A 25380-nucleotide genomic window follows, 5' to 3' on the forward strand; every position below is an offset into this window, starting at 1 on the left:
TTGTTCAAAAAGACTTTTTCCCAGTTGCCACTGTGTGTGCTCATACTTTTTATCTGCAATGCCAGTTTCATGTTCTCTCTGTTTACCTGGCCTAAGCCTTTCACTATCACACAGCTGCAAGCCATGTATTCACTTTCCAAAATTTCATGAACAAGAACCCCAAGAGCTCTTTAAAGAGCAAAAGCTTAACCCAAACTCAATTATCTGCACAAAAAGAAGAAACTCCTTAACCACAACTGACTGAATTGTCAACCTTTACAGCATGTACTTGAAGACCGAATGATACCTCTTCCTTTTTTTGTAATGCAGAAAGCATTTCCAAACTTCTCTGGTTGCTCTACAATGAAGTATATTCAGGTGTAAGCTATAAATTCTGATACAAAACAAATCCTAGGCTGAAGCAGATATACAAGATAAGCTCATTTCCAATAAAAAAAAACAAAAACAAAAACACACCAACATCAACAAGTCTGACAGACTGACACCTGAAAAAGTTTCACCTGCAAGAAGAGATTCACCAGGAAGATCTCTCACTTGTCACTAAACTGGAAATGCATCGTTCCAGGCCAACCATGCACAGAAACCAAACAAATGCTGCTTTTATCAGCAACAGGGCAATTAATAGAATAGTAAGTCAGTTTCTTCCCCTCATTCACAATATTTTTTTCCAATTAAAAAAAAAACCCAACAGTCTCTGGACTGACACATTTAAGAATCAGAAAACAGATTTTCAGTCTTCCTGTACCTAAACTTTTACAGAAGGGTTTCTTTCATCTAATGTCAGCTTCCTGCCAAGCAGGTATGGATAGCCTGGATATGGATAACCAGTTTCCTCAGTTCCAAATATAGCCAGCAGAAATCTAATCAATACAATTTGTGGTGCAATTCATCTGCCTGAACATGAAGCCTATGTAAATATGAGCCAAATCACAACACCCTACCCTCCAGTGACTGCATTGACTGACTCTGCATGGGCTATAAACTGGTTTATATCCAGGCACCCACTAGAGTTAGGTGAATCTGATCTGTAAATCAATCTTTAGACAAGCTTCTCTGGGCAAAGCTATATTGACATAAACTGTCACACCAACTGAAGCAAATGAGTATATTTATAACACTACACCTGCAATTGTTTATCCCTACATTTCAATTTCACTCATTATGAAAATCATTCTATAAAAATTAAAGAATTTTTATATAAAGAATATAAAATTATTTTTGAGAGAAATGCTGATACTTGGTGACTCCACTTATGATGACCTTTAACTAGCTTTATTAAACACACTTTCTTGTATGCAAAAATATGGCATTAGGAGACAATTTTATATTGCAGTTTCAATTTTCAATAAAATTAAAATGTCTGTATCTCACAGAAATTTGAAGAAGATAAAACAAGTGCCCCAAAAATTGCTATTTCTGCAGTTCAGCTGTTTCTACAGTAATCAGTGAAACAAAATGAAACACAAACCCACAAGTGGAAAGAAAATACTTGCTGCCAAGCTCAGCTTAGAAGGATAAAATACATACCTTCTCATGCTTCTTCATGAAATTGGTCTTTCTAATTTTCCCATGATGCTGCAAACAACAGACAAGAGCAAAGATAGTTAACACAATCAATAAAGAATGTATACACTAAAAATGGTAGTTTGCTCCAGGTCTACACTTCTTTACTACACTTCCAGTACTTGCCTTTGATGTTACTACCAAGCTTTCTTACTATAAGTCCTAAAATTACACTTGCCTAGCTTCTTGCTTCACCTTGTCCCAAGGGGTGCAAAGCCAAAACACAGCATGCTAATATTTTTTGGTGACATGAGTAAGTTGGCTTTTTTTAATCCACTCAGGAACTGATGAGATAGTAAAAATTTGTTTGCAATATGACTGCATGCCACCATCCTCCTCATATCCTCAATCATCTAATAAAGAAGACAGATGATGACTATCATGATTTTTAAAAATGTATCTATGTATAAAATCCACCAGAGTTTTCACCTTTTATTGACCCTATTTCAGAATTTGGATGGTACGAAAGTTGGCAGAATGACAACCAGGAATTTAATCAATACAATACAAAGGTAGTTCAAGGTTCTTGAGCTACATGACAAAAGGAAGGAGGAGAGGAGGGTGAAGGGGTAGGGTTGGGAATTGAAGAAATTAATATAATTTAAAGCTGCACATTTTTTAAATTGTCTTAACGAAGGAAGGACTACTGAAAGAAAAATAGAAGAAAAATAGCCAAATGCACTTGGATCTCAACTAAAATGTGAGGGCAAGACAAGGGCAGAAGTACAAAAGTATAGTAAACAATGTCACAAATTTAAAAAATCAATTTTAAAAGAAACAAAAAAAGTCATGAGACATGATGAGTGAGGTGTAAGTGATGTAAAATTAGTGAAGACGTGTAGTATTTTTTAAACATAGTTAAGTGCTATTTCTCAAAATATCACCTGATGAGTTTTTCCTTCTTCTACAGCCTTGAAAAGTATATCTTACTAATATACCTTATAAGCATACCTTATTAATATACCTTATAAGCATGCTCAATGAATCAGGGAAAAAAATAACTCAAATGAAGGAATTATTTTTTCATTAAAATGTTTAAAATATTGTACTTAGTATCTGTGCCCCTCAATACTCAGCCATATCAAAATTAAATGTGGCTTTTCTTAACTGACTTCTGAAGAGCTAAACAGTAGACAGGGCTTAGGCTCACTTCATATGATTTGTCTGATTAAAAAAAATAGCTAATTCAGCTAATGCTTATCAAACACAATTAGAGACAGCAAAGTAATCATTCTATCATGCCTTTGAAAAAATCACTGCAGTGATAACCATGACCTTTCAGAGGGGAAAGTGATCAAGCCTGAGGTTACACAGTATGCTCTGGATGGATCACAACAAACTGCAATAGTGCATTTTGCAGGTTACACTGGAATGTCCATATGGTATATATGGTATTCTAGCTCTGTTCAAGCACAAAATCCCATGGAATTCAGAGCTAATTTTCAATTAGTTTTTAACACTGTTTTCTATAAAGACTTCATATATACATATTCCTATTCATTCTTGTTTTAAAGACTGCCAAACCAGCTTTGTATTTTTATCTCAATCTACTGCAAAGCCCTTGAATTTTTCACACAACCAATAGCTGTGGTGCTAATTATCACTTCCCTGCTCTGTCGAGCTGTTAGTATTCCAGGCTGCCCCAAACTGTGACTTTATTTTTAGCTGTAGTACAGCCTAGCATCTAAAGAGAAGTGCAAATGAGCAACTCAATGACCATCTTTTTGTTTGCATCCCTTTTGCTTCTCTTAGTCCTTAGTTAAATCACTCCAGAAGATACTTTTCTGTGATCTATTCTGAATCCCATTACAAACCTGATAAAAAACATATTCTATTGCCACTGTTCACATGACTCATAAAAATACTCAGCATGAACCCCCTCAAAAGAGTTGGTTTTGTTGGGCTCTGGAAGGCAGCTATTTCTGAAGTTCAGTTTTAGACCTGATGAAAGGGTAACTGATACTACATGACACACAGGAAAAATGGTGACTTCTGCTTCACCAGTTCTTGGAAAAAATACCCGATAGCTCTGATATAAATAGCTTCCTGATCCCTGCTTCAAAAACCTTAGAAATTCATGTTTATTGTACAAGTTTAATATGGTTCATGTACAAGAGTAGAAACACTCAAAGATACCACAAAAGGAGAAACAAGGAAATAAACTAAGTTGAAAGGGTTATTCAGTGATCACAAGGAAGATGTGGCACATTTTAGCACATTTTGCTCTACTTGGCAAGACTTGGCTCTTACATGTTTCTGTGTAGAAACATTTATTCAGCAAAAAATCTCTAACAAACAAAATGCTCCAGCCAAGTGCAAAAAACAAGGCTTGCCCATAGAGTAAATCTGCCAATCTGCACTTACTACAAGTAACCCTCCACTCAGGAAAGAACTAAATAGAAGGGTGAAACACCTATAGCTTTCAGTAAGATCATTCTATAGTTTAAACTGAAAATATACTAGCATTTCCTCACTAGAAACAGCAGTAACTTCTCAAAATATGTATCTGTAATACATCCTTTAGAAGTGGGATTAATATTTTTACAAATTTGTCTTGCCCTCATTTTAACTGCTTACATCCATCCATCATGAATACCATATATTTTATACACACATGCATATATCAATACATACTGTAGTATTGTAGTTGGCAAAATGCACAAAAAGCCCAACTGCCTGATCACGTTTCTGATACCTGTCTTCCCACCTACATTTTGTCAAATAACTCAAAATGAGGCAATGAGGCAGGCTTGAGGAACTTGAAGATCCCGGGTCAGGAAGAGACATACAACAACAACCAATGGCACCACAGCACTTGTCTGCAGTATGACCACAACTTATCTCACAGGTAAAATGAAGAAAAAAAACAGTCAACATGTACGTGGCAAGAACTTACAGAAAATGATGTTTAGCCCAGGAGCTGGTAGTAATGGCTAATGCATTCATCCTAAAACATGCATTACCACCATTTCAACACAACACATCCCAGCTAATGTAACCACATCTCCTGCAAAAGCAACTGCTTGTATGCTTCTGTTTCAAAAACCTAGAACTCTATAAAAACCTAATAGTGCACTAAGTCATTTTACCTCATTAAAGGCCAAGGCAGTTGTGGCTTGTACTTTACTCTGGAAATCTAAGTTTGGCTTATAACTAAGGACACGGTGGTGACTCCATTAAAATGCTTTTAAAACAAAGCTGTATCAACTTGGAAAAGCAAAGCACAGTGCTCATGCTGTAACAGCTTTATATATAATTTGACATGAAGAAGTTTGGTTTATTAGACATTTAAATTTAAATTTTGATCATTACCAATCACAGTATGTGATCTACAGAAAACCTGCTCATCAAATCAAACAAAGTGCACACAGAAACAGAGCTCAAAACAAAAAAAGTTGAAAAGTTTTAAACCAGGAAATTCAATATGCAGGAATTCAGTTAACAGCACTAAGAAATGAATTTTGTTACCTTAAGAAAGAATCTCTTATCTGTCCTAACAGGATTGTAGGAGGCAATGTAAGCAGCTATTAGAAGAAATTTGGAGTAATAAGGAAGTTCCACGTGGGTATGTGCAGAAAGTCCTGTAAAATAAACAAACAGTTTATGAGTTAACCAAATAACTCCTCTCCTGCTCTAGTGCTGTAACTAAACGAGTAAGACTTTCTCAGCCCTATTATCACAGATACAAACTTGGAGAAGGGCCAAGGAGCACAGCACAAAGCTAAACAAAGGTAACATTCTGAATCCTTTTCAGACTCTCAGCAACTACACTTTAAGCATCAGATTCCTAAATCTTCATGAAAAAAGGTATAAATAATTCCAGGCTACTTCCATTTAAGGGAATTTTCCCGACAAACAAGACACATGAAGGGAGATGTGTAAATACAATAGCAATTTTTTTTAAGATTCAACTTTTAGATTGCTACAGCCCACCAAACATCTTCTTCAGGAACAAGGCTGGCATGGTAAAGGAAGCAGCAGTTCTGCACTTCCAATAAATAGTTCATCTGTGATAAATGATTTTGAGCCACTATTCCATTTCCTACAGAAAACTTTTTTAAAATTTTAAACTTCATCCAGTTGACTTTGCCTCCTTGTATACATGTATACTTAATTAAGATTAAACACACATATTAAAACCCACAAGAACTACAGTCTGGTGAATATTTGCTTCCACTCTTTTTGAAGGGAACTCGAAGTATTTTCACTTTGTATTTTTTTTACCTTTACAGTCCCCTGCTCTTGTTTCACATGGTTATGCATAAGAATAGGATCATCAAACCACCCTCCATCAGCTGGCTAATTACAGACACCATCAAAAGGTCTCTCTCATGCCCTCTCTGCTTACAATTTTTTACTTCAACAGTTTCTTGTTCTGTGAAGCACCTGTACCTTTATATTTTAATCCACAAATATCAGCAAATAAAGATCAAAGAATTAAACATGTTTAAAAGTTATGATTCAGGGTCCACAGTATATAGAAAAGCAATCCTAGATGACCACTAGTAATGATTTCCTCTTATGTAAAAGCAGAGAAGAAAAGCAGGTTTAGTTTCATTTACAATTAAAATATTCTCTTGTACTGCATGCTATTTATAAAATGCAACACCAAATAAACTCTTGCAGACAGACAATTTAGTTCAATACAAAAACATCTGTTTTTTCTCCATTCTTCTGCTCTGCCAATATTGCATCACACACTGAACTATTTGATGATTTACACCTTTATTACAGTTAGAATTTTATTTATTAGAACTTCTTTTTAACCATGTTACTATAACATGCTGTTTTAAAAACACAACTTTTTTCCTACTACATGTACCTATCAAAATGCATTTAAAATTAATCCCTTCATGGAGTTGTCAAGTGCAAAATATCATCTGGGAGAGAATTTAGTAAGAACACTTTGAATCAAACTCCTTTGGTCAAAAATGTTGAAAATTCACCAATTATAAACCAAACACAGAAAACAGTCTGAGGACTGCATTTATCTCAAGAAATTATTTGTCATGACAAATAATACAAAAAAGTGTTCCCAAACTACAAATTGGTCAAAAGTCTATGACCAACTGACACCATCAGGAAACTATTTTGATATTGAAATGAAGGCTGACAAATACATTGAGATTTGACTTTCCAGCCTGTCTAAGTATAAAACCAACAAAGCTCTACTTGTCCAAGGAAAAAAACAGAGAGAACACTTGCAGTTCTGACATTTCTCTTTGCAAGAAATCTGGACCCAAGACAGATGTTTTGTTTAGGAATGTGCTAATTCAGTGCAATACACCAGGTCTAACATTCTCTTCTCTACACTTGGACAATTCTGCCAGTCAGCACAGAGAGGTTTGACCATCAGGGTTCAGGCTACTCCTCACCCATTCTGACATAAGAAATACTGATGTAAAGAAGACTGTTCTTGCCTGCAAAGGATATTAGGAAAGGTTACTCCCAGTATATATAATAGGGGAAAAATATTCCTTTGTAGAACACCTCAAAAAGACATGATTTTTCTAACTGAAAACTAACAGGAAACTAACAGGTAGCCTTGTCTATGTAGCTTTACTCACATGTTCTCAGATGACAACGACCAAGTCAAACTGAATAGCACATTTCACATTACAAGCTCCTACACAGTTACTGTGTTTGATACCTTTCAATTGCCCAGGCTCTCCACCATCATGCTGCAAACGCTCCCACTGTGAGCTGAAAGACAGATAATGCAAATACGTAAAGACGTAGCATTTGATAGCCTTTTAGATAAAGCTACCTGCTTGTTATACTCTAATTTTGCGACACTGGCTAGGATACAGTTAGTGAGAGAATAATTAAAAATACAACGTCTTGTATTACTTGTATTACTATCTCACACGTAAATTTTAATAATCTGCAGACTACGTATTTGATAAAAAAAAGCAAAAAATAGTGTTAGATTAAGGCATAAAAGATCTAATTGCAAAATACTATTTCTTCCCATCCAACCACCATGAGTAAGCAAATATCCACAGTGTTCCAACTTTCAAGAATAATGCAGAATTGCATAAAGAGAAAAACACTGATAGTTTTGATTTCTTTTTAATCTGCTTAATAACTGTTCATGTTTGTGAGAAGAATACTATAATTACTCCATAATGTAATTTTGAAGTCAATAGAAGTCATCCAGATGGATTATTCTGTCAGACAAAAATGCCCCCAAGTACTTCGGTGTTTTCCTAAACAATATAAAAAAAAATCACTTTAAAACTTCCCTTAAGGAATGACACTGCTAGCATATTTTGGATCATTTTGTGTACAACAAGGGGATTACAAAAAAACAGGTTTGCTTAAGGAACTGTCTTGGCTTGTTTTGTAAAGTTCCTCGTAACAGCTTATCAGCCATAAGCCATAAAACTTATAAAAACAGTGTAATGGAAGCCCAGGTAGTACTTAAATTACAATGAAGACAGAACAACTCATCAATGAGCTAAGGTTTTAACCATTTTTTATTTTACAGGCAGAAAAAAAAGAAGATTCATTTTCCTTTCAGTTCGGGTTGAACAAAAGCTGATAGCAAAGTTCTATCACTATAAATTACACAGTCAACAGAAAAGCAAAGTATCATAGTTCCATGGGCAGAAAAACTGATATAGTGATTTTAATTCCTCAAGCATTTACTGGTACAGAGAGTTAAATCCTAGAACTGGAATTTCTAATAAAAATCAAGTCAAGCTCAAATTTATAATCAAAGAAAACTGTAAAGGGAAATTACTTATTTGGAAACAATTCACAAGCTATTTTGTATCATAATCTTTTATTACAACCTAATTAGAGTAGGCAATTACACAATATAAAAAGTCAGGAAGATCCTGAGTAGACTGTGTAATGAAGATCAATACTGAATAAATATTTGAGCCAAACAGAAAAATGCTGCATTGTACAGTGAAGACTAGCTTGTACAAAGCAAAATCAATTCTCTTTTTGAAGGAATGATCATATCTCTATAACATTAGCAAAGACTTCTACTACACACTTAGGTTGTGACCAGAATACTCTATAGCCTCAATGACATTCAAAGGAAAGAAATCAGTATGTTTTTACCAAGATAAAGAAACAAAGCCATACTGAATGATCTCTCTTTAGACAGCATAACATCAGAATCACTCTCTTAAAGGTGGAGAGAACATTAAACCTAAGCCAATTACTACCACTGTGAATGAATACCACCATCCTTTCTTCCAGCAGTCTGGTAGCTTACAAAATAAACAAGGAATCTAAAACAATACCAAGAAAAATAGCCATTAATAGAACACCAGATTTTAATGCCAACAAAAATGGCAATTCCAAATACACAAAATATTGCCTTTGGTAAAGAAAATACGGGATCGGAAAGCACAGTCAGCAAACGAACCTAGCTCTATCAAACAAAGCTAAGAAACACAGATACTCAAAATCTGTAATGTCTCAGGAATTTTGAGGCTTGCAAACATCCTTGGTACAGTGAATATCTGGCGAGCTAACAAACACAGCAGTGTGTTTTAAACTGTGTCTGTATATTATGGTGATGGATTACAATGCTTGGTAGATTCATACATTACAGAAAATGGATCTAGCATCAGTGAGAAGGAGAACAAAACCTGCTGCCACTGCTTTACTTATTGAATCTATTATATACTACAAATACCATTTTGTTTAAATTTCCTCCTGAGATACACTATTTCTAACAGAGTATGGCAAGAAAGAAATGCACATTAAAGAAAAAAAATTACATCTAGCAAAAAAGAAACACTAGCCATGAAGCACAGTGAGAGGAAGGTTGTTAAAAATACAACCTCAACAAAGCAAGCAAGCCTATCCCCTCCAAATTACCTGGATATTTCCCGAAGATAAACAGTCTGCATTGCCTTCTTCAAATGAGGTTCGATATTTTTCCAGAGTTTGCGGGTGTCACGTTCATTTGCTGCAGCAAGCCAGAATCAACTGTTAAACATTTAACTCTTAGAAGACTAAAACTCATCCCTGGCACCTGAACAGTCACAGGCCTGACATGGTCTAACACCCTGACTCTGACATGCTGCTTTAGGATGATGCACCATCACCATCCATCCAGCAAGCACATGCTGCCACACAAGGCTGTTTCTCTATCTGTTCTGAGATAATCTGCACCAGTTTGATAGTACCTCTCCTCTTGGTTTCTTTCTTCTCTTAGCCTTGACAAAGAAATAATGACAGGGTACAACTGGAGTAAGCAATGCTGTTGTGACCTGAGGTATCACTGTGCCACCACAGCATAAGGATCAGAGCCAAGTCCTCACCAAAACCCACTGAACAGCACCTACTCTCATACACCCACTCAAATTAAAGACACAGCCTTACCTTCCCCTCTGACCACTGGTTCACAGTATTTAGCAAAATTGAGTGCAGCCTACAGAAAGCAAAAAACAGAACATATTAAAGTACTATCTATCTGATCCAGCTACAGAGTATAACTAGCAGGGTAATTTATTCCTTTGCAAAGCCAACAAACCCTTTTTCAGTCAATAATGATGCCACTTGCTTACAAACATCATACTGTCAATCATGGCAACACTTCTGTACCATAAAACACAAACAGAAGTAATCTACCGCAGGTTACATAGCTTTGAGCTCAGCAAGATCTGTTTATTGTACTCTGGGGTTATATTTTTTTAAACTAGCATAATAATTTATCATTATAAATGCAATAAAAATGTTTTCATGAACTTTTCGTACTCTCTTCATTTTCAGACAAACTTTCCATTCCAGGAGAAGTTCAACATACTTAGGCAGAAATTATTTATTTTTTCAAAAATTATTTATTTTAAAAGTATTCTAATATATTCCATGAACAAATGAACTCCTTTTGCCTAAAGTAAGATTAAGAGATTTTTGACAAGACTAGAATCTAGACTTTCTTCAAAAATGTTTAAATTAATATCACACAGAATTTTGTAAAATACCAATTCCCGGAGTTCATTCTCTTTTTGTCCTATTGCACTTTAAACATATCTCTGTGCTAATACACAAAACTCGAAGTGTAACTTCCATATATAAATCTAATAAAATTCTAGAATGTACTACTAATAATTACACATAAAAGCGTACACATTTAGAGTCTGTACTAGACACTAAGGAGTTCAGATGTCCGCAGTTATCTGTGTCTGCCACTATCTTCTATGGAAGAGACTTGTCAACCACATAAAGAATTTAGGGTCTAATTACATTAGTATTTTTGTAGTGTTGCACAAGAAAATAGTGCATCTAAAGCTAATGAAATTCTCACAAGCAGAGCCACTCAAGCACGTGTCTGCAAGAACTGTGACCCTGATTTCTATTTCTGTCTCCAGCAATCTGATTTACATATAAAACCTGTATGGTTAAGAGAGAAGTTCAGCTGAAATTTAGCAGCACATTGCTGAGGGAAATGCAAGCAGAACATGCAGATCATCTCTTGAGCACCAATTTGTTCACTGGTCACGTCAAACCTATAAAATTTCCTTGTACACAATATATTTAATTAAATAATAATTGGATTAGATAATGTTTGTAATTGTTATTAAGCTTATGTAAATGTCACCATCAAGTAACTTAATTTTCTTCTGTTAAGTTTGTTTACTATTACATTACATGGTTAAAACACCTTTTTCCAAATACTTTAAATTTATTACTAGAAAACTACACAATACTGGAGGCCCTTTACAGCCACCAAAACAACCGCCACCCCTGTTATGGATTTTTAGGGCGACTACATTTTAAGCTAACACATTCTCAGGAAAGCAAATTTACACTAGATATAAGGAAGACTTTTTTACCATGAAGGTGGTGAAACACTGGAACAGGCTGCTCAGAGAAGTTGTGGATGTCCCATCCCTGGAAGTGTTCAAGGCCAGGCTGGATGAGGCTCTGAGCAAGCTGGTCTGGCGAAAGTTGTCCCTACCCATGGCAAGTGCTGGAACCAGACCTTTAAGGTCCCTTCCAACCCAAACCATTCTACACTCTCTGATTTTCTCTTTGTCTATATTTAACAACAAATCTAGACTTTCAGAGCAACAATAAATCTAGACTTTCATTTGGCAAAATACATCCCAAAACAAAATAGTAACTCTAAAGAAACTCATCTCACCAGATGCTGAAGTTCTTTCAGGTCCCTACAGACCATGTAGAAGACACCAAGCAAAATATTGATATATGCAGCATAGAAATCTGCAGAATATTCTGGGGGATGATTCTGAGACAAGATCTTCTGCAGATGTCCTGTTTAAACAAAAATAATTTTTTCTGTTTTCAAGCCAACTTAATAAATCAACCATATTTATGGAAAATCAAATAACCATCACTAAAAAAAACCCAATAAAATTCACCAAAACCTATACTGATTTGAAGAACCAGCAAATGTAATGGAATCAAAACGTTACTTTGAGATGTTCTGGCATGTGGAAAAAGACAAGACCTTTACAGGTTGTGTGAACAGACTTTTACATTCCAGTAGCTATAACATATTCTGGGTTCTGTAAAAGGCACACTGATAAACCTGAAAAAAACTTTTGACAGTGTTACACAATCCCCAGAAAGCAGATTAGAAATTTAGTTTACCTATGCTGTAATCTGGAAAATACATGGTGAATGGCTCAAAGCAACCAACGTTTGGACGGAACAGTTCCCACACTATTTCACTGAGCAGAACAACTGTCACATTTCTGTCAGTCTACACAGGGAAGAGAAAAAACTGAATGAGAGAGTGACAGGCAGAGAAATAACAAAAAAACAGTGCATGTTAGAGCATCAATGAGAAAAATAATTATTGTGACTTTTCTTTTATCATTACATTTACAGTTTATTACTATGCTAGTAATTTGCATTAAAGCTTCTGCTGGCCTAATCAAGCAGCACATAAATTTGCAAATCTTCATAATTATATGATATTTCTCCCCAACCCTTGTCATTTTACTGTCATGTAAGCTTTGTGGGGTGATACACAATACCAAGTAGATTCCACCCCAAAATTAAGAGAACATTTTACATTAGTAATTAAACACAGACTTTCAGAGCAAACAGAAAAAGTTAAAAAGCAAAAAGAAATCTCAGCACCTCTGGAACCAAGCTATCTTGTACTTCATTTTAAAGGCAATCTGGTCTTTAAAAACACACACACACACATCCCAAACAAAAAATGTAGTACTATCTGTTTACCCTCCCAACTGTTTTCCTAGTTAATAACAATGGGGCTGCTCATAGCAATATATTTTTGCAACCAAGTTTTTATTGGCAAAATACCTGCTTCAGATCGCATGTTTCGATCAATATCTAAAAAAAAATTATTCATATTAAAAACAATATTGTTTTATTTAGGTCACCCTTCAAAATATTAGCTACTTAATATGAAGCTAAAATTATCTGTTAAGATGATGTGTCATTCTCCCTCTTTGCAAGGTTTTTGCAACCATACTAAAAATTCTGCCTAACAAAAGATGTTTGTAAACATGGTTCTTCAAGACATCTGAAAACTATTATGGCACCTCCACAAAACAAAAAGAATCTGATTGAATTGACAGTGCTCTGAATGACTTGAAAGACACTTAAATGCTATTCCCTTCCCTGAAATGTAGTGATAATCTTTTTTTAATTACTTTTCCCACTTCTTGGTGAAGTGGCACTCACCCATATTCTTTACTGTTTCTTCTTCATTTTTATGGAACATAAATATTTTCTCCCTTTCAACAAGAAACTATCTTTCTGCATTTCTTTTAGTTGGATTCCTCTCCCAGAACTCCTAATGTTTCAGCTGACAGAAGTACTAAGATATGTTCAGTTCACTTCCTGACTGATCATCCAGTTTGAAGAAATTTAGTATTTACTACCACAATCCTCAGAGACATCAAGCATCTATGACCTATTCTTCAGCAGCAACCCGCCAGTCCCATGACATCCTTCACTACTACTAGTGGCGTTCCTGCTCTCCTTCCACTCCAGGAGAGGAAGAGATGCAAGAGATTTGCTCCTACAACATTGCTCTAAACCATCTGGCTGCACAACTCCTTTAGAAAGCCCCAGCCCAGAATTCAAAATCTAACCAACTGGAGTATCAGCACTCAAGACAACAGACTTGTCTGGAGGTTAGGTTTGAATCTGGGAGTGTTCCTCTAGCACATATAAGCTTTAGTCTATGGGGTTTTGATCCCTGATCCCCATATATATCTCTGTATATAGCAATTATAGACCCAAGTTTGCCTCCCTTCTCTGCAGAACTGGTTGTTTATGCTTCATGAGCAGCCTAGTCCAGAACATGGGCAGAACAGATAAAAAGAGACAGAAAATGCACCAGCTGTCATGATTAAGAACACAGCTGTGAATCAGTCTTCATTTAGTAGAGAAATCAATGTGACCAGAAGATTAAGAGCACCACACAAAAGCTTTGAAAGAACAAGTATAATAATTTCAGCTATTTACATATTCAGACATTTCAAAGTACCAGCAACTTCTGGTTTTGTCTTTAGTTTCTTTTCAGGGAATGTACCATTTTTCCTTATTTCAAAAGCTTTGATGCTTCAGAAGTGAGAAAGGAAAGCACACAGTGGTTTACTCCAATTAGAAACTTACTGCAGCACAGTTCCAGGAGAAGTGTGAGAAAATTCTCTAGCAAGTCAAAGCACATTCACAGCTGCTGAGCTGTGCAGCTCCAGCCAAATTAAACAGCTGGTAGTCTCCTGAAAATCTCATTCTTAAAAAGACAATCTAGAAAAGACAGATATATATCTGACACAAGCCTCCAAAGAATCTACTACACATCAGATATTGTAAATAATATACCATTAACCACAATTTGTTTTTAAAAAAGGATTTAATAAAAACCTAATGTTTACATTCTAGTTTGGTTTCTGGTTTTGACCACTGTTTGGTGGGAACGAGGCTTAATTTTTCAACTTTTCTAATCTAAAGAATCATATCTTGATCTGTGAGCCTGGATGTACAGGTACCACATGTTCAGTTACTTTCAACAGGCAGGACACATTTTTTTTCCAGACACTTACCAACTCTTGAAGCCTAAGAAATGCTGGCAGGATGTTTGCTTCCATTTCCCTCAGCTGCTCTGCTCTATCCAGAACCTTTTAACAAAACAATGATGTTATATAGACAAAGTCAATTCCCACTCTCACATGGACTTAAAATTAATTCTTAGTTGCTGGAAACTGGATTGGAGAGATTATTGCTTCCAACGCACTTCCAGGAAGCCCAAGCAGCTCTGCATCTAAAAAACCATACAATCCCTAGACAAGCAACACTATCATGCATTATGGCAGGAAGAATTATTACCCAAATCCAGTCAGAAATATAACAATAAAACCATGATATCCTTAACAACCACTGAAACATCAATTTTTTTCCCAAAATTCTTCTTGTTTCAAATGTACATGTAGTACAGTAGCACTGTTAACTACATGTATACTCTAGGAGAATTATATTTTCCTACTATGAAATTATTTTTCAGATAAGAACACTAGTAAGGACTGGCATTTAAAAAAATTTAGCTAGCATCTAGAATTCACTGAACTGAATTTTGAGAGAAACTCTTCTTGCCATAGTTTGCAGCCTAGGAATTTACAGGATTTATTTTATGCAAGTCTCACATAGCAGTAACAATATGTAGCACTTGGACAGCTTAAACAAGAAACATCTTAAGCAAGTAACATTTTAGAGTCTGAAGAAATGAAACAAAAGTATGAACACACGCATGGTTATCCTTTGGTAAAAAATGTTTTTTTTATTCCCAGCACACCTAAAATCTTGACAAGAATGAAAGAAGATAACAGAAACACGTTTCTTTTGTGGCTTATTTACTACTTGCAATATAAATCTAAATTCTGAAGTTCATTACTTCTTTTGAATTATTGCTGTTGAGATAAAAACTACAGGTCCCTAGAAAATTATGTTTTTTATCCTATTACATGTCTTCTCTCCACCAAAATGTTACAACATCTCTCATTCCTGTTGTCCACAATAAGGCAAAGAATTCTATGTGTACAACCAAACATTTTCTGAAAATATTATTTCAGAATCCCACCACTCAAACCTAAAAGAACTCTCTCTACATCACTATCTCACACTTCTTGGGAATTTATTTAAAACTAATACATATGATTTTATATTGATATCTGCATTTGGTTCATGTAGTAAGTGACTTCAGGAATGAAGACTGCTTTATACTACAGACCAAAGAGAGGCTATTTTTACTAAAAGAACACTGCTTATTGGACCAAGTGCCATGCAGCTAGTAAACACAAAGCTTTAAGGTCTTGACCTAAGCAGATCACACTTTTTAGTAAATGGGAATCTACAGCAGAAAAAATACACCGTGATCCTGTTTTGTGGAAAGTGTCAAATGGTTCATAGAAACAGCCTTCCCCCAGGTCTGTAAATCTATGCCTTACTCTTTGGTATCCATATAGACTTGTCACTCTTCAATTTTTTAAAAAAGCCTATACTTTAAAAAAATGATTGCTCACATTCAAAAAAGTAGCTTGATAGTTCTGTAAAGTACTAAATATTGTAAATGTATGAATGACTACAAGTCATATCTACTCCAATTTTTAAGGTAGTTAAAATGAATAAATTCGTTTTTCATAAATAATCACAAGCATTTAGCACCTATGCTTGGGTTAAAAGAAACATTCAGAATTCTTTGCTTGAAAGTAAACATTTATCTTCATTTACTCTGAGTTAATTGAGCTGAAATATTACATTATTTACCACTGAAATGAAATAGAGTAAGTTAGCATTGCCAGTTTATGTTACCAGCATGCTGGTCTCCCATCAGCCTCAATTTTAACCACTCTATAATAAATCCAGATAACATAGGTTAACAAACATTAATTGATTTCTCCCATTCCTGTCTGTTTCCATACAGAATTTAACTGAAATACTAATTTAATACTTAATTCTTCTGAGGCAACAACTATTTTCATGATACAATTGAACCTTTGTAGTGATTTAATGTTTTATTTTCTACAACCATTGCTCAAGAACTTTCTACTTTTCTGAGTGATGCCAATTTTCATAGAATACAAGAATAATTCTTTACTGAATAGATTTTAATCCAAATACTAATCCAAAAGTAAAATTTTACTGTAAGAAGTATTATGTGAAATATACTGAAGATTATTAGAGAGATAAATTTTGTGCCTATGGAATTGCTGAAGAATATCAATATCACTTTTGTGACAGTAAGCTAAACTACTTCTCTATTTATAACTTTTTATCTGTTTTTATCTTTTCAAGTGTTGGTACATTATTTTCTTCATTCTACTTCTAAGAAGTATGTCAAATTTATTAACCTTGTAACCTATAGGAAATTATGAGATAGTACTGTTTCCACTAAACATGATATGAAGTTATTTATCTCAGTGGCAAAGTACTTCCAAATAGGAATAAAATGTATTTAACTGTAGTATATGAAACAGAATGAAGAATGTTCAGTATAATTATGAACTGCTTGTTTGACTGCAAAAAAAAAACCCAAAGCAGTATGGGGACATTGAGAGCATAATGACCCTGGGTAATCACTCTGTATGTTTCTCACAGCAATCAGTCTTAACCACATTCTCATTTTCTTAAATAATCAGTTTCATGTCTTTTTAAAAAAACTTTAATTCCCACTGCTGGCCTGAAATTTAGTCTACAAATTCTGTAGGTCCACACTATATATATACATTTACACATCACAAATACTACAGCTTTCGTATTGTCCTTCCATCAGACCTCTTGTATGAATGGAATTTGTTTCCATGGTCATCTCTCAGCACAATAATGCTGTTATAGTCTGCAAATTTTGACTCCTTTGTGAAGTTAAGATTATCACAGTAAAAAAACCCCAAAGACCTAAACCAAATCCTAGTGTTCTAGTATTACACTGATTCAATTATTCCTGCAACCTAAATTCTGATTATTTTTTCCAGCAATCTGCTATTTATTCCACTTGAGCATATCATCACTTCTTTCATTGCAGCCTTTTTTTTCCATCTTAATTTTAAAATTACAGGTCCTGTCTCTGAGGGCCACAAGTGTAGCTGAAGACGTAAGATTTTACAGAGGGAGTTATGCACTTTAATTCCTTAATATTATACTTAAGTTCTATTCTAGCCAGCCAAGCCTTGCCATTTGCATTCTCCATATTCCCTTCTGCCCTATTCACTACCTCTTTCTCATTTGTGATGCTAGGAAACAAATAAGCATGACTTAAGAATAATAAAACAAATACAGTTTCTCTATATTTAAGGACTTTGTAACACTATTATATCCCCCATTGAAATGTGTGGTATAATTTATGTTCATTATTAGTTATGCTATACAGTTTTTGTGTAGAAAACATTCTAAAACCAGGAAAAGTAAAGAACCTCACCTAAAGCCTGTAAGCCAACAGAAAGAATCTCTCAACAGGTTCTGAATGACATCTATGGAGAAATTTTGTGCAAACTGCTCTATAAGGCACACATTTCACACACAAATTATCAATAACCATTACTCACACCCTCTTAGCAGGAATGAGACTGGACATTAAAATGAAATTACTTACAATGTATAATGTTTCATCTTGAAGCTCCTGGCTGGCCACAGCCTGTTTAAACAGACGAACAAAGTCATTCAATGTATCACAACGCACAGGAGAGGTCTGCTCTGTGCCAGGAGAACTGTTTTGCAACTGGATGAGAATTTCTTCTAGAAGAAGTCGTGATGTAAAGTATTCCACACAGTTCACAAACACATGAGGAAGCTGAAGAGAACAAGAAAACAAGAAAAATTATACAACTGCATTTGACTTTTCCAGTGTAAATACTCCAGAAAGAGTTTTCTCTTCCATATGAGAGAATAAAAGAAACCATACCCTGCCAACAGAATATACAGCAAGAACCAAAAACACTTGTTAAAAAAAAAAGGATCAATTATGTACCTAGTCAAAATATTATGTATCACAAACTGAAGAGAGAGAGCTGATACATCTTCAAATGGACATACACCTTCTAATTGTGTTTAAAAACTGAAGCACAATGTATCCTTCAACTATGTTGAAAAACTGTGAGCAATACACAAGAAAACCAAACAGCATTTAGTTCAAAAAAGTTTAGACAACTATAAGACATTACAGTATCATAAAATGGTTTATTACGAATTAGTGTCTAGAAAACACAGACATCTCAAACTTACGTTACAAAGAAAGTAATCACCCCAGCACACTCCCCAGAATTACTGTGAACATTTCTGGCATTTAATGCACACAAATGATCAAGTGTAAGCTTCTATATCAGGCTCATGGGATCAGCATGATTGTGTGAGACATTTTCAGAAAATCAGATCTTTCCAAAGTAAAGAGTGAGTAAAAAAAAACAGAGTATGAGATACGCTTTAAGTATCGATTCATTAATATTGAAAATCTACTGTCATTTGCCTTTAAATAGAAGGCACTATAACCTGTAAAATAGTACCAGTAATCAAACCTACCTAGGGCAAAAAAAGATAATTTTCTAGCAACCCTATATTTAAGGCATAGCTTATCTGCACAACTCCATAATCTCTGGTAAGGCAGATGCTCTTTTTCACACAAAACATTAAAACCTCTGGAAAACATTAGTCACTGGTATGCAGGAATGTAGTTGTCTATAACAAAAAAAAAAAAAAAAATAATCCAAGTACTTCGTTCCAGTCTTCTACTTAAAATACAACATGATTCAGCAGATGTGGGGAAGGGTGGGTACATGCTGGCAATCCACTCACACAGCATATAATAAAAAGCTTTTCTATGATTTTGAACACCTCCAAAAGGTAAGGGCTACATCACCAAAAAGCAGATAGTGCTGTACCTCCCTAGCAGACGGAAAACTGGGTGCCTCAGATGCGATTCACACCAGCACAGTACACAGCAGACACCAGACATGGCACAAGGAAGCTCTGTAGAGAGCTGCTGCTAAAACCAGCCATGTCCCAGGGCCTGCCACATCTTCGCTCATGGTGCGAGCCGCCAGTACAGTGCTGTGAGCAAGGCACAAAAGGCTACTTCATGGAAGAGGATCATAAACCCCTGCCTTCCACCCTTCTCCCTCTGCAGAATTTTTAACGAACGGGGTTTCTGTATAAAACCTGCAGATCCTGCAGATAAAGTGATAAGCTCACTCTGGACAAGTTTAAAAGTTTCAGGGCCATAGAAACACACAAGTGGAAATTTACAGTTTAGGCATGAAATGGGCACCTGTCTTTGGATTTAAATCCCTGAACTGCATGACTGACAAAAACAGAGATATTAACAGATCTAGATGGAAACTTGTGTAATGACACCCTTCAACTTAGGAGGACTTTGAAACGTGTTTTGGAAAAAATTAAAACAAGGAGTCAATGGAACTACTTCAGGCTAAGTCATGGAGACAAGGTGAACAATATCTGCCTCCTTTTTTATCTTTTTTCAACTTCCTCAAAAAAGTTATTATGATTTATATTATATGTCAGTATATACCATTTCATTTTATCCTAAGTGTCCTAGTGAGCAGAGTGATGCATTCATGACACAGTAAGTGGAGAAGAATCAGGAAGGCAGAAATGCTTGAGGAAACACATCGTTTTGAGAAAGTAAAGGCTATTTTGAGGAACCATGGTTATAAATTGTAAATTCAATATCCTTTGTGACCATTCTTACCTGTAAGGTAGTTAGAAGAGTTTGCATCACATAAGTCTTTCCACTAGATGTATGTCCATAGATAAAGATGGATGGAAAACTAAACTGCTGACGCTAAGGGGAGAAAAAAAAAGTTGTTGCTGTTTGAGTTCTTCTTTTCATTCAACAGATGAAAGATTTAAACTTTCCCCCAGAAGAAAAGTTATATCCTAAATTGAGGCAGTAAATATAAAATACACCAATTATTATGGAATCAACAATATCAAGTTTTACGTTATACCTTTGCTGAAGTGCTGGGAAGTTGCAAGAAACAAGTATCACATTACTGCCAGTGAAAATGCTATAACAAACAACAAAAACACACACAAAGAGAAAAGCAGCGGGCTCTTAATTCAAATTAGTCAACTAACTGAAACAAAATCTTGGCAAGCGCAAATTGCAAACCATACATTCCCCTAGCTTCTGCAAACACTACGAATTGTTTCTTTTCATTAGCACCAGAGGAAAAAGAATTAATGGTCACTTTTTAATGGTCAGATTTGCTGTCAATTCTTGAAAATGGCTGATAATTGGTCAGGAAGAAAAACTCCCATCAGTCACCAGTAGCTTCAACTTCCCTTTTTTTTAACTCAGTTTTAAAGGTGAAGCTAACCTACGACAATGGTATGAAGAAGGAGATGGTAAAGCTTGCTCCTCCTTCACAAGGTAATATTTGATGTATCTATTTATTTAATGGTCCTGATGCTGTTCATTTCATGTAATTTTTTTAAGATCCAGGGAAAACAGCTGAATTATTCTTTTTTTTTCCACTCTGAACACATTTTCACACAGGTTTGTGTTTTCATTTCTAAGAATTTTGTATATTGACTTAAAAATTAATACAAAAATTAAATTGACACTTTTAATGAAAAACAATAGTCAATTTATGCAAGATGAAACACTCTTGTGCAAGACATGCAGGTTTGAGTATCTGCAAATTGATCAATAATTGAAGTATCTATTTTTAAGAAGAGTTTTTGCCACTAGGCTTGTAACATATACATAAAACTTGAATATTGTAATTTGATACTATTAGTATCAAATAATTTGATATTATTAATATCCATAATTAAAGACAGAAAACAGATACTAATTTTCAGTTTGTTACTGAATGGAAGCAGACATTCTGCAAGCAAACTGCTTTTTTAAGTTTGCAGATAAAAATCCCCATTACCTTTTATCACAGCTTAGTGAAGCAGTAACAGAATCAATTAACAAGCCAGTGATTTCTCACTCTTACAACCAGCCTCAAAACTACTAAGAATCAGAACAATTTAATGTACTTAGAATTCAGGCACTCAGATATTAGATTAACAGGTCAAAACCAAACAGAATTTCTACACTGACACTGAAAAAAAATTACTTTTTTAGTTCAAAGAAATTTAGACAACTGTCAGATTTAGACATTTAGAACTTTAGGACCAGGAGGAAGAGACTTAACTCCCTGGTACTAACTGGCAAAGACAGAATAGAGTCGTGGCAAAATCAGGCTTCAGAGAGACAAAGGCACAAATAGGTCCAAAGTTTGTTTAGGTTCTTCCAGCTGTAATACATCTTTCAACCTTCCAATATACTAGAATCTACTGCCAAACACTAATGTTAAAGATGGTAACAAAAAATAAAACTTCAACAAAGAGGGAACCAAAGTATGTTCACAGTGACATCACAAAAACACCCTTAGATTTCTCCCGCCTGAGGCAGCGGAATGCCTTTGTTCTGTTCAAACATGGAATACAAAGAGCACTACCTCGCCAAATATTGACAGCAACATGGACACCTGGGATTCTCGACAGGGCACCAAACTTTCCAAGTGTAACAGGTCATCTGCTGGGTATGCTGGATGTTCAAGACTAGGCATTTTGATATTCCTGTAGTGAGTCTCCTAAACATGCATGTCACTTTTGAGGTGCAGAGACAAGGAAAGAAGTGATCTGGAAAAGAAAAAGTTTTCATTATCAGTTACTTCCATACATATAAAAGGAAAAGGAATGGGAATTGACATAAAATCTAAACAGACATTCTAGCTCAAGATAAGGGTGTAAATATGACATACTTAAAACACTTCAGCAAAACTGGACTTAACTATGTACGGCACTATACAGACATTTCCACACCAGACAAAATCCAAAAAAGCAAATCAAAATGGAAAGGTATACAGGATATGAGTAAATCAATACAAGAAAGAATTATCCTAGTCTAGTTAACTGAGGAATTACACATTTAATTCTGATTTTATATACATTAAAAAGTAGTAAGAGAATAAAAATGAGTAAAGTAGATTAGTCACAGATCATCACCTCCCTGAACAGTAAATAAACAGGGATTTACAAACAACAGGAAAGAGGTAGGACCTAAGGAAAGATAAAGATTACAAAGTAATAGATCTCTGGCTGCTAACAGGAATGCTAGCCCCATCTTGAAAGAAGCCTCAGAGGCATATGGAGAAAATCCAATTGATGGTAAGGACTGGAAATACTCCTTAAAACTAGTAGGAGTCCAAACCATACATAAAACTGCAATATTAATGCCAATCCACCTTTTAGACAAGCACTAGACAAGGAAAAAAAAAAGGTGTTGACTGCTGTAACACTGGGAAAGGCTGGATTTTAGTGACAGAATATAGAAAGATAGTCTTTGTGCACTTCTACAACTGCTGGTAAGATGCACTTTTACCTGTTGTGATACAGATAACATGCAGAGAAATAACCTCAACAGGTGGATTCTGACTTTGTCAAACTCAACATGACAATAAAAAAGTTTGGAAATTTCATTAAGGCAATAAAGATATCTCATCAACTGACAGGATTATCTGTATGTTATCAAGACAAAGATAATAAACAAAACACTCTCAACTATTTAAAATGTAAGTATTTACCGACAAATACATGATGCTGGTTGTAAGTACAAAAGCACAGGAGAAGAGATTAGGTTAGCAATAGCAATAGAAATAGCAAGGTAAAGGGAAAGCAAACTGTTCTGAAGGAAAAATGCAGTAGTGGATCACACTAACAGGAGAGCTACTGGGGTACAAGGAGGTTTGCAAACACAAATGTATTTATGTAAATACTTTAAAATAGAGTTCCTTTTGGGACCTATCTCTGGTAAGTATTTCCATAAATAAATTTGAGAAAATAATTTTTCTTTTATTTTTACACTTTATCTTCAGTGTTTTCTGAGGTAAAATGTCTGATTGTAGAATCATCAACAGAAAAATAAGTGGAACTAATGAGGAAAAAAATGGATATCCATGATGATATAAGTAAATCAATTCTTATATTACACCTACTTGAAAGTAACATCACACACAACAAGGACTACAGTTAGATACCAAGAAACTAAGTCTGAAGTAACTTAAAAAATAAGTTTATTTCTATTATTTATTTATTAGTCAATCACATATTAAGTATGGAAAATCAAAGTAATGCTGCTATCAGGGGCAAAAAAACCTCCACAATCATATTAATCGTATTAAGCAAACTATTTCCTATACAGAGAATCATACAAATGGCCTTGGCCCATTTTACCAGCTTTGAATGGCTCTGTGCATCCCCCACTGTATCTACTCAGATATCTATTCAAAAATGGAATGAAGACACAAAAGCCCAAGTAGCTTGATTAAGGCTGGTCTCTAAAAAATTAGCTAGGTATATCAAGAAAAGAAAAAAATTATGACGGAAGCTTCTAAAACCAAGGACAAACAATTGGGGAAAAAGTTCTAGAAAAGGCTGAAAAAATTGTGTAAATTTAACAAAAAAAAAAAAAAAAAAAAAGCTAGCCCTTTTGCTCCACTGGCTACATGAGAACAGGACTTGACTGTGTCCTAAATGCATCTAAAGCCATAAAGAACTTCAGCTTTTCAAGGCCAGTCCCAGGCAAACTTCCCTCCGGGAAAGCACGAATCGCCTGCTGATGGCACCGTATCTGCCAGCCCTGCCTGCTTCCCACACCCCTCTGCAAATGACAACTTTCACCGAACACATTTCAGCCCCCGGATGAAAACCTACATCTCTACTGGCTATAAATAGGTGTCCTAATCTCCAACGGGACCCCATTCACGAGCTCACAAGAGAAAGGATGCTTAGAGCAACGTGTTCACAAAAGAATTCATTTAGAATAAATGGCAATGATAACGCAAGCATAAGTATTAGCCAAAGTTTGGATTCAGGATGTTCCAGCCCGGGGAAGGCTGACTCCAGCCAGACCAGGAAGATGCAAAAAGCACTTTTAAACTGAGACCGAGGAATGCTGTTAAGAGCAGAAGTTAAACTTCATGGCGGGACTTAATGATTTACTAGGACTCCTCTCAACTCACTGGTCCTAAAACACCTACACTTGGCAGCCTTTCCACACTCTAGCATAAAAGATGACGTCCAAAAATGACTGAACTTAATGAGATTAGCACGGTTCTGCGTCCCCTCAGGCCCTGCAAGCCCCCTGGCCATTACAGGCGTGACTTGGCTGAAGGGGAATGACGACCCCCGGCCTCCATGGAGCGCGGCTTAAGGGCTCCTTCCGCCACGCGAGAGGCTGAGGGTGCTCCCAGCCCAGGGGGCGGCTCAGCCTGCGGCAGGTTTCGTTCCCACACCGATTCCCACCGGGAAGGCGGAGCAGAAGCAGATCTACCCCTTCTGCTCCTCACTGCCCTCCCTCCTTCCTTCCTTCCCACCCGCCCCGGCTCCTCTCACCGGCTCCTCACCCGCTCCCGCCGCCGCCGCCACCACCGCGCGCAGCCACCCCGCCTCCCCAGCCAGTGCGCATGCGCCGTTCCCATGGCGGGCCTGCCTGGGGCGGGGCGGCCGGGAGAGGAATGTGCCACTTACCCAGCCGGGTATCCCACAGGATGTCCCGTGTTATCCCTTAGGGACAGCCGCCGGGACACTGTGCCCCTGATCCAGCCGGGTATCCCACAGGATGTCCCGTGTTATCCCCCAGGGACAGCCGCCGGGACACTGTGCCCCTTATCCAGCCGGGTATCCCACAGGATGTCCCGTGTTATCCCCCAGGGACAGCCGCCGGGACACTGTGCCCCTGATCCAGCCGGGTATCCCACAGGATATCCCGTGTTATCCCCCAGGGACAGCCGCCGGGACACTGTGCCCCTGATCCAGCCGGGTATCCCACAGGATGTCCCG

At 36.2% G+C, this 25380-nt stretch overlaps 1 protein-coding gene across 1 annotated transcript in view; it reads right to left on the reverse strand.

Moving 5' to 3' along the window:
* Nucleotides 1-24986, reverse strand: part of LOC131591743 (origin recognition complex subunit 5-like) — a 63362-nt gene extending 38376 nt beyond the window's left edge. The window contains exons 1-12 of the mRNA XM_058862761.1: nucleotides 24945-24986; nucleotides 21996-22179; nucleotides 20231-20323; nucleotides 18122-18319; nucleotides 14583-14657; nucleotides 12148-12259; nucleotides 11678-11808; nucleotides 9913-9961; nucleotides 9406-9496; nucleotides 7214-7266; nucleotides 5032-5144; nucleotides 1528-1575 (exon numbers count right to left, since the gene is read on the reverse strand). Of these exons, the coding sequence (XP_058718744.1) occupies nucleotides 1528-1575; nucleotides 5032-5144; nucleotides 7214-7266; nucleotides 9406-9496; nucleotides 9913-9961; nucleotides 11678-11808; nucleotides 12148-12259; nucleotides 14583-14657; nucleotides 18122-18319; nucleotides 20231-20323; nucleotides 21996-22106 (1074 nt within the window). The 5' untranslated portion in view covers nucleotides 22107-22179; nucleotides 24945-24986. The remainder of the gene's footprint in view (nucleotides 1-1527; nucleotides 1576-5031; nucleotides 5145-7213; nucleotides 7267-9405; nucleotides 9497-9912; nucleotides 9962-11677; nucleotides 11809-12147; nucleotides 12260-14582; nucleotides 14658-18121; nucleotides 18320-20230; nucleotides 20324-21995; nucleotides 22180-24944) is intronic.
* Nucleotides 24987-25380: the final 394 nt, after the last annotated feature.

Source organism: Poecile atricapillus, chromosome W (genome assembly GCF_030490865.1).
Source record: "Poecile atricapillus isolate bPoeAtr1 chromosome W, bPoeAtr1.hap1, whole genome shotgun sequence".
NCBI lineage: Eukaryota > Metazoa > Chordata > Aves > Passeriformes > Paridae > Poecile > Poecile atricapillus.